Consider the following 18985-nt stretch of genomic DNA (forward strand, 5'->3'; position numbering starts at 1 on the left):
TTTAAATTTGAATTTGAACACATCTAGATTTATCCATTTAAACTTATTTGATAAGTTGTTCAATTTTAGAATTCAAATTAATTTAAGTTTGACTTAAATTTGAATTTGAATCTGAATCAAAATTGGACTACAGGATAAAGGATGATTTTTCTCTTCCTTCTCTATTTGAATTGGCGCCACACACAGGGTTAGAAAACCTTAATATGGCCGGCCACCTTAGAGATAAGGGGAAGGGATTTTTGTTCCAAAATTCAAAAATTGGAGATAAGGATTTGATCATGTTTTAAAGTTTGACTTCTACTCTTTAAATATGAGAATAATAGAAAATTGTGGACACAATTTTTGAAACATTTATTCAGCCCTAAAAGTTGGTGGCCGAATTTCTCAATAGCAAAAGAGAGAGAAAATATTTTTCTCCAAAAATTCCACATCGTGCATACGTTGGTGTTTGTGGAAATTCGAGTGTTTAAGAAACCTGTTTTGTCTCACGTGTGCCCACACACACGTCTACGTAGAATCAAGGAATTGACGTGGAAGACTTTGGTATTCTAAACACAAAGATTGGAGCAAGGACTGTTTATGGTCAAAGAACTCAAGATATCATCTGAGTCGGCTTCCAGGTATTTTTCCGGGATTGAGTTCTTGATGTAAATTAATGCAATTAATTTATTCGTGCATAAATTAATATAATCTATAGAGTATCTCAAAAGTTTTTCTGAAATTTTTGTTATACACGATCCGCCTCTTTCCCCACGCTTCCGCACCCGAATTCGATTCGGGAACCAACAGAAGCAACTGAGTGTTTGGTAAACTGTAATTCTAGTAGCTGTGCTGGTTCCAAAATCAGTGTAATAGTGTTTGGTAACTTTTGAGGTTGAATTGTTGTGGGTATGTAAAATGACCAAAATAGACATGGTATGAAACTTAAATATATATAATTATTTTTGGTATTTAGAAATACTTGTTTAACTTAAAAAAAAAAAAACATAATGATATGATTTTGAGTTTTTTAACAATATATTTATGATAATTAATTCTTATTTTTTTCATTTCTTCATTCACAATATAGTTACAACTAAAAAGAGCATTAGTGAGTAATCAATTTGTTGAACAAAAATGTACATTCCATGTTTAAAAACTAGTAGAGGCATGAAAAGAATTAAGTCGTGTTCATTAAACTTGCCGCAATTTGATCTCGTACTTCATCCATTTCCGGTGATAGTAAAACTTGATTTTCTTCTACATTGTCCTCTGATTGATTCTCTTCATAAACAAAAACATATGGATTATCCTCGACCCTTTGAAAACGTCGATCACGCTTCCTAATGTAGTTATAGAGCACCATTGTTGCAATAACTATTTTCACTTCTTTCGTAAATGAATAATTTGACATGTCTTTCAAAATTTTTCATTTTTTCTTCTAGACATCAAAAGTGCGTTCAATGACATTTCGTCCAGACACTAATATTAGTAGAATTATTAGTAAGCAAACAAGAATTTTAAAACCTTTAAACTAAACCAACTTGGGGTTCAAAGATGCTCAAATAATAAAATATCCGATAAAATAACAAAAAGGGACCAAAAAAGAGGTTTCTACCAAAAAGATCCAGGAATAGCCTCACTTTAATTTCTCTTAAAAGCTTAATTGTCAAATGACCAAGTTACATAAACAAGTTGGGCCTTGATGCCTTGTATGTGGTCTTCAATTTCCTAGTTGATGGCCTGACCTTCTTGTACACCAATGGGAACTTATCTTCGAGTTGTGGAATTGTTTTATGCTTCTCTCTCTTGCAAAACTTGACAGGGACAGTTGTAGTCTTGATAATCTGAATGCATGAGAACCTGACTCTGTGGCGAGAAGCCATTTCGTTGTACATCTGCTCCACGACACCATTTAGAGTGGTGTCACAGAACTCTTTGTACATATTATAGTACCCAGTTCGGCTCTAATAACGCAGCCAAATACCATAATTATCAATTTTGGTGGGGTTCTTCTAAAAAATTTGTAAGAAAATATGATAAATTTGTTAAGAAATTTCATGCCAAGAAACGGGCCAAGCCAAATGATAATTAATTATAGAACCACAAATAAAGAACAATCAACACACATGATTTTACTTGAATATAAAAACACATGATTAGAAAGGAATAACTATTTTACCACATAACACAAGCAAAATGAGCAAATAAAAATATCATTTCAAAAATAAAAATTACCTCATTGATAGCAAGAAACTTCAAAAGTGCATTAAGCACATCCATAAAATAAATAGCCATATCCATGAAACAATTCCAACCAAATAACATCCCCATTCCAAAAAAAATAATTCTTGCAAATATATATATATATATATATATATATCCACACACACACACACACACACACGTATATACCTACAAATACAAACTTAAGTCATTTTATTCTTCAAACATACGCAATAAAACACTCCCTAAGTCAAAATGGAATTCATTCTCTCTTCAATTCCAACCAAATAACCATATCCATGACTAGTTTGCTTTTGCTCAATCCATGATCTTTCACCTAAAAAGCAAAAATTAGAAGATATGAACAGGGGATATTGTGTATATAACAGGTCCAAACATACTTGAAAATAGAGAGAAATTATTAGAATGCAAAGTAATATCATGACACAAAATGCAGTACGTGAAAATAGATTCCACGAGAAAATGACAATAAAGAAAACTAATAAAATCTGCAGTTGAAGAATAAATCAAATTTTTATTATCAGAACGCAAAGTAATATCATGACAGAAAATGCAGAAAGTGAAAATAGATTCCACAAGAACATGACAATGAAGAAAACTAACAATATCAGCAGTTGAAGAATAAATAAGTTAGCATTCGAAAATTCGTTATTCATAAGTACCATGTCTTGTGATAGTTCCAAAACAGATGCATCGCCCCTTTCATTTGTAAATGAGACAACGTTCGCACAATGTCCATAAAGCAACGTAGTCGAACTCCATACTGCTGATGGCATCCATAAATGAACCTGAAAATAATCACAAGCAAATCAAAAAAGGGATCCAAAAACACAATTACGGCTTCTTAAGATTCCTCTGAACACGTACCGAACTTTATTCTCGTATTGCAAAGAACATCTGGATTAGGGGCACGGCCACAGCGATACTCGTCAATTATGTAGGACACCTGAACCATGAAACAACAATTTTCAAAACTTATTTTCAGAGCAGAATCAACTTTTATAGCTTAAATAACATTACTAGTCAGCTGAAGATGGGGTTTTGGAGGGAGGCGAGTTCGTGGTTTGAGAGGGAGAGATATGAACCGAGAGAGTCTGCTCGTACTTCAATCGCAGGAGGAGATCAAAACCCTTACGAGCAGAGAGGGAGATTGAGAGAACAGAAAGAGAAGAGCTTGATTGTCTAGAGAGAGAGAGCACGAAGAGAAAGCAGAGAGGGAAACTCGAGAACTCGAGAGAAGAGATAACAAAACCAGCAGAAATCTAACGGTGTGGGATTTTTTTCATTCATCAGGGGTAAATGTGTAATAACGAAATCTACGATCAGAAGCAGCTGAAAGACTGCGTTTTGGCCTCAAATAGTTTCAAAATTCTTTCAAAAGCACTTTTCATGTTTTTACCAAACACAACAAATAGCTGTGGCTATTTAGAGAATTCATTTTAGCCTCCAATAATCTCTACTAAAGTGAGCCGAAACCTATTCGTTACTACGAATAATTTCGAACACTATCATATGTTAAAATTATTCGTCACTGCAATTAATTTCGCACCCGATAATTCATTTTTGTCAAGAAAAAAGGTATTACAGAGAATGTTACAGATAAAATTCTAGAGAGAGAGTGATTTAGCGAGAGAAAGATTTGGCTCAACTGAATTGATTTATTACTATTTGATAAATATTTATACAAGAATAGTTGTGGCTCGATTAGTTTGTTGATTCGAGTTTTTAATTCGAGTTGAAATGTGATTTTATGTTAAAGTTTTTTACTGTGGTAAAAAAATTAGATGTGACTGTTTTTTAAAATTTTTTATTGTAGCAAAACTCAAAATCTAAACTCGAATTGGTGAAATGAATAGGACTGTAGTAATTAATACAACTGAGAGTTTGTTACATAGTTACAAAACTCTATTATGTTGACTCAGCATGTATTAAGCTGCATTAGAATCTCAGCTTAATTCAACAGTTACAACAACAGATTTGGAATACTAGATATATCCTTAACACTATCGTACCAAAATACTGATTTTCAGCATCCAAGAATGGGAGTTTTTTTTAAGGAAAAATTTTAAAATTTAAATAAAATCTATCCCCAATTATGCAATTTTTTTCTTGAAAAGGAAAGAAAAAAACCAATTATACGCACAATACAGACTAGAAGATACATCTATTAAGGTTTCGTTTGGTTGGAATGATAAAGAGTATGAATGATGGAGAGAATTGAATGAATGAGGAGTACGAAAGATGGAGAGGATTGTAGCAATTCATGTTATTTAGTAGGATGGATGAGGAGTTGAAAGGATAGATAACAATTATTTATTAGATTACTATATTGTTCATTTAAACTTTTTTAAAATAGTCTTTTAAAGCAAAAGTGGATGGATTGTTTGAATTCTTCCATTGATGAAATTATCTAATTTTATGGGCCATGAGGGAGAACACACCCATCCACTAAGGGTGTCAATTCGTGTCACGTGTCGTGTTCGTGTCGTGTTTTGATCGTTTCTTTCTAAATTTACAGTCAACCCGAACACGACCCGTGACACGAAATTTTTTAAAAACTGCAACACGAACATGACACGACCACTTTACGAGTTGACACGACACGACCCGAAAATGACCCGTGACACGAAATTGACCCGTGAACCAGAAATTGACACAAAAATTGTATACTTTTATTTAGTTTTTTACATATTAAAAATAACTTAAAATTCATAACACACTAAATTACAATAACATCCATTAAAATTAAGCAAATAATAGTATAAGATTTTGAGTATAACTATCATGATATCACAAGTTCATAATAAAATTTAAAATATGAAATAAAAAATATATGTACTTTTTAGTTTTTTACGAGTTTCGTGTCGTGTTCGGGTTAGGTGGGTCCAACCTGAATTGACCAGTGTTTTTCGTGTCAATTTCAGGTCGACCAAATTCTGACCCGAACCTCTTTTTTCTCAACCCTAACCCGAAAAATTCGTGTCGTTTTCGAATCGTATCGTTGTGTCGTGACCCATATTGCCGGCCCTACCCTCCACATCTCCTCTCCCTCATCCTCTCTCTCCAACCAAATAGAGATTGGACCTCTCCTTTCAGCACTCTCCCTCCTATCAAACATACTCTAACACTATTATACCAAAATACTGATTTTCAGCATCCAAGAATGGGAATTTTTCCAGAAAAAAATTAAAATTAAAATAAAATCTAGCTATTGTGCGGGTTTTTCTAAAGAAAAAAAGAAAAGAAGCATTTATACGAATGGATCATTTTTACTCCAATGTTTAGAATATGTCTTCAATTTAATAATATTATTAATTTATCTATTTTATAGTTATTGATATGATATAACTTTAAATATAGATTTTTTTGTTTGGGTGGTTGTAATTTATATAACTGATTTTAAAAAGTAATTAATTAGAGATGAAAATACCATTATGAATTATTTTACAGATTTATATACAAATATAACAACTTCTCGACATTTAGGGTGTGTTTGGTAAGGGGATTCGTATCCTGATTCGAATCATAGTTCATGATTCGTTACAGTATTTTCTCTTATAAAAAATACACATAAATAAAAAATAATTCTAATATCATAATTCTAATCTATGAACTAAACGGCTCCTTATTCTGTTTCTCATCTATTATAAAAAAAAAATATATATATATATATATATATATGTGATTAACTCAAAAAGAAATCCCAATTACCGGCATAACACGGCCCGTACGGTCCAGTACGAGAACAAAGATTCCCGGCCCCGCGAAATACGAACGGGACCCACCACATACCCCAAATGACTTGCAGAGGAAGTTCTTTCGGCGCTTTTTCTCCCTGCTCCTCGCTTCGAGATATACGTTTACAATAGAAGAAATCTATTGGCCAAACAAGTAAAAAGTCAAACAAATGGTTATTGAAGGGGAAAACTCCTCCACTCCCGTCCCTCCAGACCATCCGCTGACTAAGCGTCAACGACAGGTCCCCGGTTCCACTCAACTCATATAGACTACACTTTACTCGATTACCACCTCCGCAAAAGACAAGGGAAGCGGGAGTCTAGGAGGAAAGAATTTTCGTGATTTATAAATATTTTTTTTGCTCGCTTCCGCAAGGAAAGGATTCTTCAGTCTTCTCTTCCCAAAGTTGCCATTTCCGGTTAGCAAGAGGAGAGGAGAGCGAGGGTTTTTTACTTTTCCGGTAATGGCGTCGCCGTCGTCTCCGACGTTGTCTTGCAGTTCGTCGTACTCGTCGTCGTTTGCACCGTCGTTCAGATTCTCGTCTCTCCCCGTAATGGCTTTCCGAGAGAAAATCATCGAGAAAGTTTTCGAGAATCGCGTCACGCTCATCGTCGGCGAGCCTGGCTGCGGTAGTCTCTTTGCTTTTATTTCTCGTTTGTGTTCGAGAGATTTGACCGTGTATGAATGTGTGTTCCTGTCATTTTGTACACTGCTGTTTGGTTACCGAGAAGACGACGGAAAAAAGAAGTCTTTTATTAGTAATAAAAAAAGAGAAATGCTAAGGAAAATTTCTGTACGACGAAAGTTGCGTTTATTGGATTTGGTGTTTTTATTAGATTTAGTTAAGCGTTAATTCAGCTACTCTGTGTTTTCAGTGATTACCAGCACAATTCATCCGATATATCCTGCATTGATATTTGATAGTTTCAGTTGACTTCCCAACCGGAAGTGGTTTGCAATTTGTTTATGTTGTTTATATCTTTTGTTTCTTGCAATTTGTTTATGTTGTTTATATTTTTGTTTCGGACTTTCTGTGTCAAAATTTTAATCCATAGTGGAAGAGAGGAATTTGGGTTTGTCTTGCAGTTAATGTAAGGAACGATGACGAAGGAAAATAAGAAAAAATATATAATTTTAGTTTTTCATTTGGGATGTTGTCTATTCAATAAAGTCAAATTGATTTTTTTTTTCGAATTATGTTTTAGTATAACGGGTATTTTCTTTATTTTCCCTTTTGTTGAAGTGTGGTTTTTTCTTTTCATCTGTCTAAGAATATTGGTTTCTTGGATTCATCTCTTCCATGTTTTTAATGTTGTTGCATTTTTCATTTTTGGGGTTTTTGGCCATCTAGGGAAGAGCTCGCAAGTTCCGCAATTTCTTCTGGAAGCGAATTTGAAGCCCATTTTGTGCACACAGCCGAGGAGATTTGCTGTTGTAGCCGTGGCCAAAACTGTTGCAAAAGCACGTAAGTGCGAAGTTGGAGGAGAGGTTGGGTGTCATATTGGCCATTCAAAGAACTTGTCAGCAAGGTAGTTGGGTTCAATGTACTTATTTTTCATGTAGGCTTCCTTTTGGACCTTTGGTGTTTTAAGGACTCAGAATTTGTGATTTTGTTGAGTTTAGAAATTTTTAGAAATTTCACCTTCATTTGGTACGGGAGGCATGAATCTGGTACTAATTATATATATAAACAAAAAACAATATTTCACAATTTTTATTTCTCTCCTCTTTGTGGCCTATTATTTTTTCACAGCTCAAAAATTGTTTTTAAGACTGCTGGAGTTCTGCTGGAGGAAATGCAAGACAAGGGATTGAATGCACTTAACTATAAAGTTATTATTCTTGATGAAGTGCATGAAAGATCTGCCGAGTCTGATCTTGTTCTTGTTTGTGTGAAACAGTTTCTGATGAAGAACAAAGACTTAAGGTGAGATATTTTCCTTACTACGCTCAGAGGCTCCTTCGATATGCTGTTCACTTTTGGGCTATCTGCATATCTGCTCCTCTTTATTCGCGTTGTCTTGTCATTTTTTACAGCAGATTTATGGAGAAAAACATTAGTGGCTTCTTAAAATATAAGAGATCTACAAAATTTTCAGGGTAGTTTTGATGTCAGCGACTGCTGATATTGCAAGATACAGAGAATACTTTAAGGATCTTGGAAGGGATGAACGAGTGGAAGTGCTAGCAATCCCTAGCCCTAACCAGAAAACCATCTTTGAGAGAAAAGTTTTCTATCTTGAACAGGTATTCCCAATTACACGTATCTAAAATTTTCTGGTCTGGGAGAAACAGGAAGATTTGGTAAGCTTCTAAAGTTCTATAACTATCAGAATATTAAAGATATATCAATGCAGGTCTGAACGGCATTAAGGTCTAAAAAAGATTTGGTGCGATTGTATATTTTTGAATCTCATCACATTTTATTGTAGCACTTATTTATTCCATACCAACCAAGTAACTGTGATTATATATTATAAAGTTCATCACATTTTATTTTTGTACTTATTTACACAATATGAGCCAGGTAACTGAACTTCTTGGAATAAGTTCAGAGTCATCCGCTTTGAGTTTGAGATACTGTTCTGATCCAACTCCTTACATGGCTAACGCTATTATCAAACCTGAAGTGCATAAACTTATTCACGATCTGGTGCTGCATATTCACGAGAACGAACCAGATATTGAAAAGAGCATTTTAATTTTCCTTCCAACGTACTATTCCTTGGAGCAGCAATGGTACCTTCTGAAGCCACTTAGTTCATCTTTCAAAGTTCACATTTTACATAGTAGTGTTGACACTGAGCAAGCTCTTTTGGCAATGAGGATCTGGAAATCACATCGAAAGGTGCGCCTCTTAGACATTGCTTGTCAAAGAAAAACAAATTGCTAGTTTATTTCGACACTTCTCCACGTCATGTGATAGCTCTTCGTAGTGCAAATAAGTTGTTTTGATCATTTAAAATGTGTCTATAAGTTGTTTGTCCTGATCCTATTCTTTTTTTGCCCCTTTTTTTCCCATGGCTGTGACTGTTCTGAAGATAACATTTTGCGCAGGTCATACTGGCCACGAATATTGCGGAATCATCTGTGACAATACCCAAAGTTGCATTTGTCATTGATTCATGCCGATCTTTACAAGTATTTTGGGATAATAATAGGAAAGTAGAATCTTCGGAGCTCGTTTGGGTTTCCAAATCACAGGTAGTCTGAAGAAATCTTACCCGTTGAATAAATTAATCCTGGCTGATTTTTTCCCCTTTAATTTTTGAATTGGTTTGTAGGCTGAGCAACGTAGAGGAAGAACTGGAAGAACTTGTGATGGCCAGATTTTTCGATTGGTTACTGGATCATTTTTCAGCAACCTTCAGGATCATGAGCTTCCATCTATACTGAGGTTGTCATTGAGGCAGCAAGTGCTTCAAATTTGCTGTGCCGAATCTAAAGCTATTAATGATCCCAAGGGTATGTAAAGATATATGAAATTTGAAATGTTTTCCTGTGTGTTCACTACTTATCATTTCGCGAGTTTGACATGTAGTGAGCAGTTGCAAACGTACACTGATTGTGCCTTTGCTCTGCAAGTTTCAATGAAATTCTAATTGTGGAACTTTGATGCCAGTCTTGCTGCAGAGGACTCTAGATCCACCAGATCCTGATGTTGTTGAAGATGCTTTGAATTTGCTAGTTCATATGCGTACATTGGAGAAAACATCTCCAAGGGGTCGATATGAGCCTACGTTCTATGGGCGATTGCTTGCAAGCTTTGCATTGTCTTTTGATGCTTCTGTGCTTATACTCAAGTTTGGAGATATTGGGATGCTGCGGGAAGGCATTCTTCTGGGTGTATTGATGGATACGCAGCCTCTACCCATTATTCGTCCTTTTGGTGATGAAAATTTGGTACCTATACAATGACCAAAAGAAAATGATTTTCTGGAAGCCCTAATTGTTTAAATAAATTTTCTTCTCTAATTTATTGAATACTTTAATGTAGGGCACACTCTATACGGACTGCTACTTTAGGGAAGATGTTGGTGACACTGGCCTAAATGGTCGGAGGGAGATACAACTCATGGCTAACGTATGTGCATTTCAGTTTTGGCAACGTGTCTTCAAGGTAATTAGTACACTTGCATGTTCCTAAGCCGTGAACAATGGGATTTATATTTGTACCTGATCGGGACATCTTCCATTTTTCTGAAGGATAAGCACCGTCTTGAGCATTTGAATCTACTTCTAACGTTTGATGAGCTGAAAGCTTCCAATTTACTGCTTTCCAAGTCGGAAGAAGAATGGTGTTCTTTCCATAATCTTGTGCAGTCGTCTCTAAATCATGTCTCCGAAATATGTATGTATTTGCATTCTTACTCTTATCATTTCTTTGCTTTATCGTTATATCTATATAAGCTCGTGCAATTAATCACTATTTCATGCATATGTCCAAGTACTTGTAAACATGCACGGATCTTCAATGATGGATATGCTCTATTTATTCTTTCAAAGCTGCTTTCAAGTCTAGTTATGTTTCTTTCCAGATGAAGATATACTTAACTCAGTCCACCGCTTTAGGCCAACATTTTTGCGTTCATCTGATGGCCTTCCGTGCTACTACGATCCTTGTGATTTTAAACATACCTGCCTTCTCAAATGTCAGCCAAAGGAAGATTCAGATGCACTTGAGGTGAATGATGATCACCTTAAGCCTTCTCATGAGGCAAAGAAATGTGTTGTCGTACCATTTGTTGCTTGTGATGACTTTCAGAAAATTGATGTCGCAAAAAATTTTGCAGCCATCATCAAAGAGGTACTTGCTATTCTTGCCTTCTTTATGAGGGTTACCCATGGCACAAAAACTGATTTTTCCTTCTTTTCTTGTTTTGAATAGATAAAAGCTGAGTGTACGGAAGATATAGCTGGTTATTACAATAATGATGGTTATCGTGCCAATGGCGAGATGCCTATGTGTATATATTTTCTCAATGGATACTGCAACAGGGGTGATCAATGCTTATATTCTCATTCACTGCAAGCGAAGAGACCTACATGCAAATTTTTCTTCTCTCTCCAGGTAATTTGCTTGAATTACCTTGCAAAATTGATTGCTTCTGGATCCTATATCTAGATTCAATGACATTTTAAAGTTCGGATAAAAAAAGATGACTTTAAAGTCGCTTAGTTACAAATAATTAATAGTTATCTTCAGTGATCATTTTCTGATGTTGGAGTACTTCTCTAGATCTTTGTTTGAACTAGAGGCTAGTATAATTATTTGATTTAACATAATACTTCCTGATAGTATACGTTAAATTTTACACCAAAATGCTAATTAAAATTGTAAATTTAATTTAGTTCTCCGTTCGTCATATAATATTAGGAGCACTAATGGGGTTGAACATAAGAACTTGCCATCTTCATTTCACTCTTCACCCTGAGATTTCTTTTATATATTGTTTGATTCCGGTATAACTCCTTTATTTTGCTTGCTGTATAATAGTTCTTTCCTTATTTGTTCTTGTTTCCAACTGACAGGGTTGTCGAAAAGGAGAATTGTGTTCCTTTTCTCACGATATGGGCCCACCAGGATCATCATTTAGCTCGACCTTTTGCCTCCCAGAAAATGGTGAAGCTAATGCAGAATCCCTTCTTCAGTTGTTTCCTACATCCTCAGATGGGTGTATTCTAGTCTTAGATGACACCGATTTGCATTTCTCCTCGAATTTTGCTTCCTACTCCAATCCATCTAGTATAGTTGCCACGACACCTTTATCAGAGACCTCCTTCTTCGAGTCATCCTTGGAAGATGTCAAAATCTTATGGGGTCTTCATCAGCCGTACGAAACCATTATTTCGAAAGCAGGGAAGAACTCTGTCGAGTGGAAGGAAATTGGTTGTGTTCTATGGTTTCCTAATTTGGTGGCTCTGATGAACTTACCGAAATGCAGAGAATGCTCGTGCGCAACTTCTTTGAATATCTGGCCATCCGCATACTAGCTGACGGCTTGGAGGACTTGCAAGTTATCCTCACCATGAACAATATCAGATTTTCACATCTGGAGGTAACAATTGATGCTATAAGCCAATCATATACTGTTTCTTTGGAAAATCTCACCGCATTTATCAAGATGAATACAACTCTCTCTCTCTCTCTCTCTCTCTCTCTCTGTGACACAGTGATCCTCACTCCGCAGACCTGTTGCTTAGAGCTGCTAACTATGCTGAAATATGTAGATTCGAACATGCTAACAGAATTGCAACAATATTGATGGTTATGATATTGTTCTGAAGAGCTCATGGTTATTATGATTGTCTTCAGGTGGAGAAATTGGGTAGAGAGAGGTTTTTCTTCCTCAGAGAGTCATTCCCATTTGACGAAAGAAGCTTTGGGAAGTTGCGGGACACAATCACCACAAAGAAGCCAATGGTGGTCTCAAGACCAATTTCTTATGTCTTCAACTTGAACCCTCCGTCACACATTCAATTCGGTGATTACGTCACAGGACTTCACCAACTTCTTGATGTTCAGAAATGAGACTTCAGGAAACTTCTTGATGTTCGCGAAATATTATTGTGGATAGAACTTGTGTTTGTATACAGTGGATTAAAATATCTTTTGGCATTTTCAATTAGGATGTTATCATCGTCGGTATTTATAACTGGAAGGTATTTAGAGGGAGGGAAAAAAAGAAGAAGGAAATACAGTGAGTAAAGCTTGTGGTGGATAAAACATGATGTGCACGGGTTTTATGTATAATTTTTATTGGAAATTTCCCTCCCTCAAGTATTTGCATTTGAAAAAAAAAAAAACAAAAGAAAAGAGAGATCAAAGAAACAGATAATCTATTGTTGTATTTGATCAGCCATACTATAGATAGGTAAATTTGGCTAAAGCCGAAAGGCATTTTATGCACAAAAAGTAATATCATGTGCGTGCTGTCAATTTTACAACCTTTTCTCAGGAAAAAAAAAAAAACCGTACCTCAAGCGTTTTCCAGTTCTGCGTGTATTTTAATTTTACTAATTGTACTCGTATGAAAAATAATAATTAAACAATTTTAATTTTCGTGGTAATAGACTTTAAATAGTTTGATTTCTAAAAACTCTATTATCAAAAAAAGAAAAAAGATCTCAACTCAATTTTTGAAAGTTTATCCAATGAAGATTTGGTGGGTGGATTAGCTTGATTTGGTATCCGAAGTAGATAAATATCTTGATCCATTTTTTATTTTTCTTACTTTAGCAAAAAAAAAAAAAAAAAAAAATATTTTCAAGCAGGACACGTGTGCGGTGCGGGGCTCAAGAGATGGTAAGGGAGTTTACATATTTTTTTAAGTGGGGTCTCTTTTCTCCCATCCATTTTCCGGAAGAACTCCACAAAATATCGAGCTCTCCCTGCAAGACTGCAAGTCTTCGATCGAGGCTACGATTTTAATTCCGTAAACTAAAAAGAACAAAATAAAAAAAAAAAATCGGGAGACTTGGATGAAGTTCTAAGCTGAGGCTACAACAACAAACAAGATCGTTTCTTTCCCAACATAGAAGGAAAAAGAAAAAGAAAATAATTGGTATTTATCCAGTAACAACAACAAATCCCAGATTCCATGTCGCCGAAGCTTCTAGATTCACGGCACTCCATAGATTCCTGCGCCTTCCAGCTCCACTCATGGAGGCCCTTCCAACAACATTCTACTCCTCCGACCAAAACCCTAGACGCCGCCAACAATCCTCGGCACTACCGCTCCAATGGCGGAGCCCACGCGATCACGAAGCGCCCCTGCCTCTCGGACCGCGCCACGTCCTTCCCGATCGACGCAATCGATATGTCGCGGCTCAGCCTCGTCGACGACGACACGGCCAGGCCCCACCACCACCAGTACAGGGGGAGCCTCCGGCTGCTCGCGAGGAAGCGCCGCCGGCGGGGCTCCAGGTCGGTGTCCGGTCGGAGCAGCGATCGCAGCGGCACGCGGCGGTGCTGCTCCGTCGGGGCGTCGGCGGCGTACGGCACATGCTCAGATTTCCCGGTGGCGGTGGGAACGGACTCGAGCGGGGAGCTGTTCTTGAACACCGGCGACGCCAATTGGTCGTCGGACGTGAGCGAGGCGCGGAATTCGAGGAGGGAGAGGGACGGAGCAGGTGGAGGGAGTGGCGAGAAGGAGAGTTTCGGTGGTGTGATAGGGGGTTTTGACTCGCAAGGGGCTGAGTCGGGGTATGGGAGTGAACCGGGTTATCGCGGCGACGCGGAGTTCGGGTACGGCGATGAGCACGACGAGGAAGAAGACGATGCTCGCTTGTTGTTTTGGGGCAACAGATTTGAAGGTACGAGTTTTCTATGAAATTAAAACTAATAATAACAAAAAGAATTTGTTCTTTAAATCTCTGTATGTACAATCAGGGTTCTTGGAAAGTTCTAACCTTTATCGGAAAAGTTTTCTATTTTTTATGGCACCACCATACTCTTGTTGGCTTGTTCTGGTTTTTAATGCTATTGAAGTGTAGATTGCTTTTTTTTTTTTCTTTTTCTTTTTCTGTATATAATGAGTTTGAGTTGAGATTTGCCATAAATGTTAGTTCTATATTGCTCAACCTCTTTGTTGCTCGGTTAATTTTTTATTTTTTTTTAGAACTTAATATATTGCTAAACTAGAAATTCATTTCGGACAGTGGATAACCGGAATAATTTGTGGCAAAATAATAGATGCCAAGAAGATTGTTCGTTGGCTAGCAACCATTTTCTTTTCTTTTCTTTTCTTTTCTTTTCTTTTTAGAAAGGGAAACTTGTATTCAAATAAAAACAGATAACAACCACTATTTTGCCGGTTGAGGGATAAGAAAATTGAAAGAGAAGAAAAGAAATAACAAATAGAGTATCTCATCTTCTTTTCTAAGCAAACTTCATTTTGTTTATTCCTTTATGAGAACGTTGGCTAGTCGTGCAAATATTTCTTTGGTCTGATGGTGTTTTTCCTTTCTTTTACCAGACACCGATTCGATGACGGAGATCGTGGGGGAGAACACATTCTCAGATCAAAAAGTCCATCACAGATGCCGGCGAAAGAAACACGATTGTAGAATGGTCGACTCGGTGAGGTAAAAGATTTGTTGAAGGATATAAAACTTCTCTTTACTTTATATCCACACAATTGAGAAGCTTTTCTTTGCCTCCTACAATTAATTGCCTCTGGTGCTTCACAAGATACCGCAACACGTTTTCAAGTTTTAAGTTGTTGTATGTACAGCGAGTTTTGTTTTGTTTTTTGTTTTTTTTGTTTTTAAATTGTTTTTACCCGTACTTTTTGAGAGAGGAAGAAGTCAATGCTTAGACGTTATTTATATCCGCAGTGGGGCTCGTTGGATAACTAATATCCCCGGTCTATGATGTATCAATGGAAATGGTTAAATTTTGAATGTGAACATTTATTGCTTCTTTCTTTTTCTTCCAGTTTTGCTGAATTCATATTTTACTCTTTCTATGTAACGCTCTTACGAGCAAGCAGTTAAAAACCACGCCTGCTCGAGAGAAATGTTAACTGAAATTAAAATATTACTGCTTAATAGAGAAATAATATCTATCACAAATACAATCTTCTAACATAATTCTTAATTTACAAATTTTATTTTTTAAGATCTCCTAACTTATCATGGGACCTTGAACTATTATTGTTTAGTCAATTAGAATTTCTATTTTAGTACTTACTTACATCACGAGAACTATATGAGCGCATATAGTAAACTATAAATAATTTCTACTTTCAAATAGTTATCTCAAACATTTAGGGTCTTATTGTATAATATTAATATTGTGTTATTAGAATCTCTTTCATATAGCTCCTGTTATGGAATCTCTTATTCCTCTAGGATTTGACTTTTTATCGTATTTCAATCAGTTCATAATAGACACAAGATTCACATCATACTCAGAAATATTTTTCAAATCTCAATGAAAATATGTTAACAATAACATATATAAATTGAAAATATACTTGTTTAAGTGATGTAGTGAAAAGTCTACCTACCTTAGGAAGATAAATATAACTTTTCTCTATTTTTTTTCTTTCCGTTCTCTCTCTAGTAACAAAACTCTCTCGCATTCTTTTTCCTAGTCTCTAAAGTAGTAACAAAACTCTTCTAACATATTTATATATGTAACCAATCCTTTATATCAAAGCAATCTGCGGCAGCAAGACATTAGGTTCCATGTGGCCACTCACTGGTTAATCCTTAGCTAACATTCATCAAGCCTAGCAAGCATGAGTTGGCAGTTTCTTAGGCCATATCACCAAGGCTACAACTTAAGTCTTCATGTGGCTTTACATGGCCTTGGTAATTCACGTAAGGTCCAACCATTTACTTTAAACTCTCCAACTAGCACACTTAAAAATGATAGTGGTGACACCTAAATGACATTTATCTTGATAATAATACAAAACAAATTAAATTGTATTATTTTTCTTAACTAATCTAGTTAATGTGAACACATATTGTTTCTTTCTTTTTCTTCCAGTTTTGCTGAATTCATATTTTACTCTTTCTATTTGTCTAAACCCTTGAACTACTTCTATGCGAACTTGTTTTGAGCAATGGGGTTTTCTCCTTTGTGCACAGACCCCCTTCTGTGAACCCCCCTGCCGTAATTCATGAGTATCAAAGCAGATACATGAATTTGTGATTAGTTAAAAAAGAATGTTGATGATCACAAGTGGGTATATCTATTGCTCAAGTGTAAAAATCTACATTATATTGGAGAACTAGAAAAGACTGGCACTTCTATTGAGCTCTTGCTTTATTGGAGGGATAGATACAATACATGGTTCTTTTGAATCTGATCGAGCACGTGTGTCGAGGGATGGGAAGGGTAGTGCTCATGTTTCATAGTGAGCTTGCATGACATGACACTAGCACAATTCTTGTACGTAGCTTGGACATATATATATATATCAACTCTATTTTTCTTTATTTAATTTGAATTGTGTCATAGCAAAATTGAACTCCTAGCATGAAAAAAGGTCTAACTCACGGACTCGATAGGTGAAAGTTCGAGATGGCATAGAGATGGCCCAATCTGGCCCTAAAGCTTGAAAGACACGGTTGATATTGTCCATTATAAGGTATTTTTAAAAAAATCTTAAAAAGATGGTGTTTAGGTCTAGCCCGATTTAAATAAATTTTTAAGTTCGAAATCTTAACCCGGTCTGAGTAGTGGGTCTCAGACTAGTTCGTTTGACCCATCCTAAACGTAGCTCTACGCACGATATATACACAAGCTCAAAATGTCTTTGACCATGTGTTGGACCAGGCCTAAGTGTTCGAGTCTCAAGTGTCCCTTTAAAGAAGTTCAAGTCTCGTTTCTAATGGTTCAGCTGCAGTTTTTTTTCTCACAATTTGAATTTTAATTTAATTTAAACCATCTGATTGGAACTTATAACCGAAATGGGTACTTAGAGTAACACAAGTACGACAAGAAGTTTTAATGAATTGAACACAACATCAAATGCAGATAAATTAGAGGAACATCATTCTGTAAAAATAATTTATATGTAAGAAATCTTTATTTACGTGAATTTTTTTGTTACCGGTCGAAAAAAGAAAATTTACGTGAAATTTTTTTTATTAATTATAAATGAAATATTTACACGATAAATTACTATTTATTTTAAATAATTTTAAAATATACTATTTATTTAATTTAGTTTATAAATCTGCTAGTTATTAAGTTCTCCTTTTCCCTTCATATTTTTTACACGATTGTCGCCCAAACTTCTCAAAGACCTTCAATTAATATCATTGTTAATCTTTTGACCGTAGTATTATTGGTTATTTAATTTTATCAATTTTAACTCTAATTTATTATTAATACAAAATTAATTTTTTATTATTTTGATAAAACATAATTAGAGACCCTAATCCCAATCCAAAAAGGACACCTTATTATACATATACTAAAGGAAAGGAAGGATTTCGCTGTTCACGCTACAGTATACTGAACAATGTCTTTTCTTTTTTGCCCCTACATATTTCTTCAGTTGATTTTTTATTTCCGTTACGTCCTTTTCAATGTAAAGTTACTATATCTCTCTTTAGTTCAATTTCATTTGTTTTGGTTTATTTTGACCGTTTTGGTCATTTGCACTCAGATTGTGTGTTTTAATTTTTTTCTTTTCGTTTGCTACCTTCTACGACCTTCTAGATCTGTATTTTTTTTGTTCGTTTCTGGAGTAACTTTTCTCTCTTCCGTTTGCTTCCTTCTGCAACCTGTTGGTCACCGAATCGAATTCGGATGCAGAAGCGTGGCGGGGAGGCAGATCATGTATAACAAAAAATTTTCATAAAACCTTTGAGATACTCTATAGATTATATTAATTTATGCACGAATAAATTAATCTCATTAATTCATTTATTAAGAACTCAATTAGAAAAAATACCTGGAGGCCGACTCGGTTGATAACTTGAGTTATTTGACCTCGAACAATCCTTGCTCCAAAGCTTTGTGTTTAGAAAACCAATGTCTTCCACGTCAATTCCTAGAATCCACGAAGACGTGTGTGTGGGCACACATGAGACAAAACGGGTTACAATAAACACTCGAATTTTCACAAACACTAACGCATGCACGATGTGGAATTTTTTAGAGGAAAAATTTTTCCTTCTCTCTATAAGGGAAATTCGGCCAGCCCCCTTCAAGTTAGGTTAAAAAATTGTCTCATGCAATTTTTCATCATATCTTATTTATAGAGTAGAAGTCAAACTTCTAGAAGGAATCAAATCTCTATCTCCTATTTGAATTTCGAACAAAAATTCTCCTCTCTCTTATCTCCTTATGGCCGGCCAACCCTAGGGTTTCCTATACCTATGTGTGGCGCCAATTGCAGATAGGGAAGGAAGAGAAAATCATCATTTATCCTGTAGTCCAATTTTGATTCAAATTCAAATTCGAATTTAAGTCAAATTTAAATTAATTTGAATTCTAAATTGAACAACTTATCAAATAAGTTTAAAAGGATAAATTTAAATTATATTCATGATT

At 35.6% G+C, this 18985-nt stretch overlaps 2 protein-coding genes and 1 long non-coding RNA gene across 3 annotated transcripts; 2 read left to right on the forward strand and 1 right to left on the reverse strand.

The window, feature by feature from the left end:
* Positions 1-2400: 2400 nt before the first annotated feature.
* Positions 2401-3412, reverse strand: LOC112093573. Its single transcript, XR_002903114.1, has 4 exons — positions 3247-3412; positions 3094-3172; positions 2889-3014; positions 2401-2542 (listed from the first exon to the last, which is right to left on the reverse strand). It is a non-coding gene; the product is annotated as an uncharacterized LOC112093573 (long non-coding RNA).
* Positions 3413-6354: 2942 nt separating this feature from the next.
* Positions 6355-12944, forward strand: LOC21389628 (DExH-box ATP-dependent RNA helicase DExH8). The gene is given in 15 exon segments (XM_024172267.1): positions 6355-6593; positions 7316-7493; positions 7718-7891; positions 8064-8211; positions 8492-8812; positions 9022-9168; positions 9249-9429; positions 9587-9867; positions 9962-10084; positions 10171-10315; positions 10503-10771; positions 10853-11035; positions 11497-11902; positions 11905-12023; positions 12281-12944. Coding segments are annotated over 15 exon segments (3057 nt in total). The 5' UTR covers positions 6355-6427; the 3' UTR covers positions 12497-12944.
* Positions 12945-13270: 326 nt separating this feature from the next.
* LOC21389629 lies at positions 13271-15354 on the forward strand. Its single transcript, XM_010108077.2, has 2 exons — positions 13271-14280; positions 14943-15354. Exons 1-2 carry the CDS (start codon positions 13566-13568, stop codon positions 15053-15055), a joined length of 828 nt encoding a protein of 275 aa, XP_010106379.1. The 5' UTR covers positions 13271-13565; the 3' UTR covers positions 15056-15354.
* Positions 15355-18985: the final 3631 nt, after the last annotated feature.

Source organism: Morus notabilis, unplaced genomic scaffold, assembly GCF_000414095.1.
Source record: "Morus notabilis unplaced genomic scaffold, ASM41409v2 Scaffold255, whole genome shotgun sequence".
NCBI classification, from domain to species: domain Eukaryota; kingdom Viridiplantae; phylum Streptophyta; class Magnoliopsida; order Rosales; family Moraceae; genus Morus; species Morus notabilis.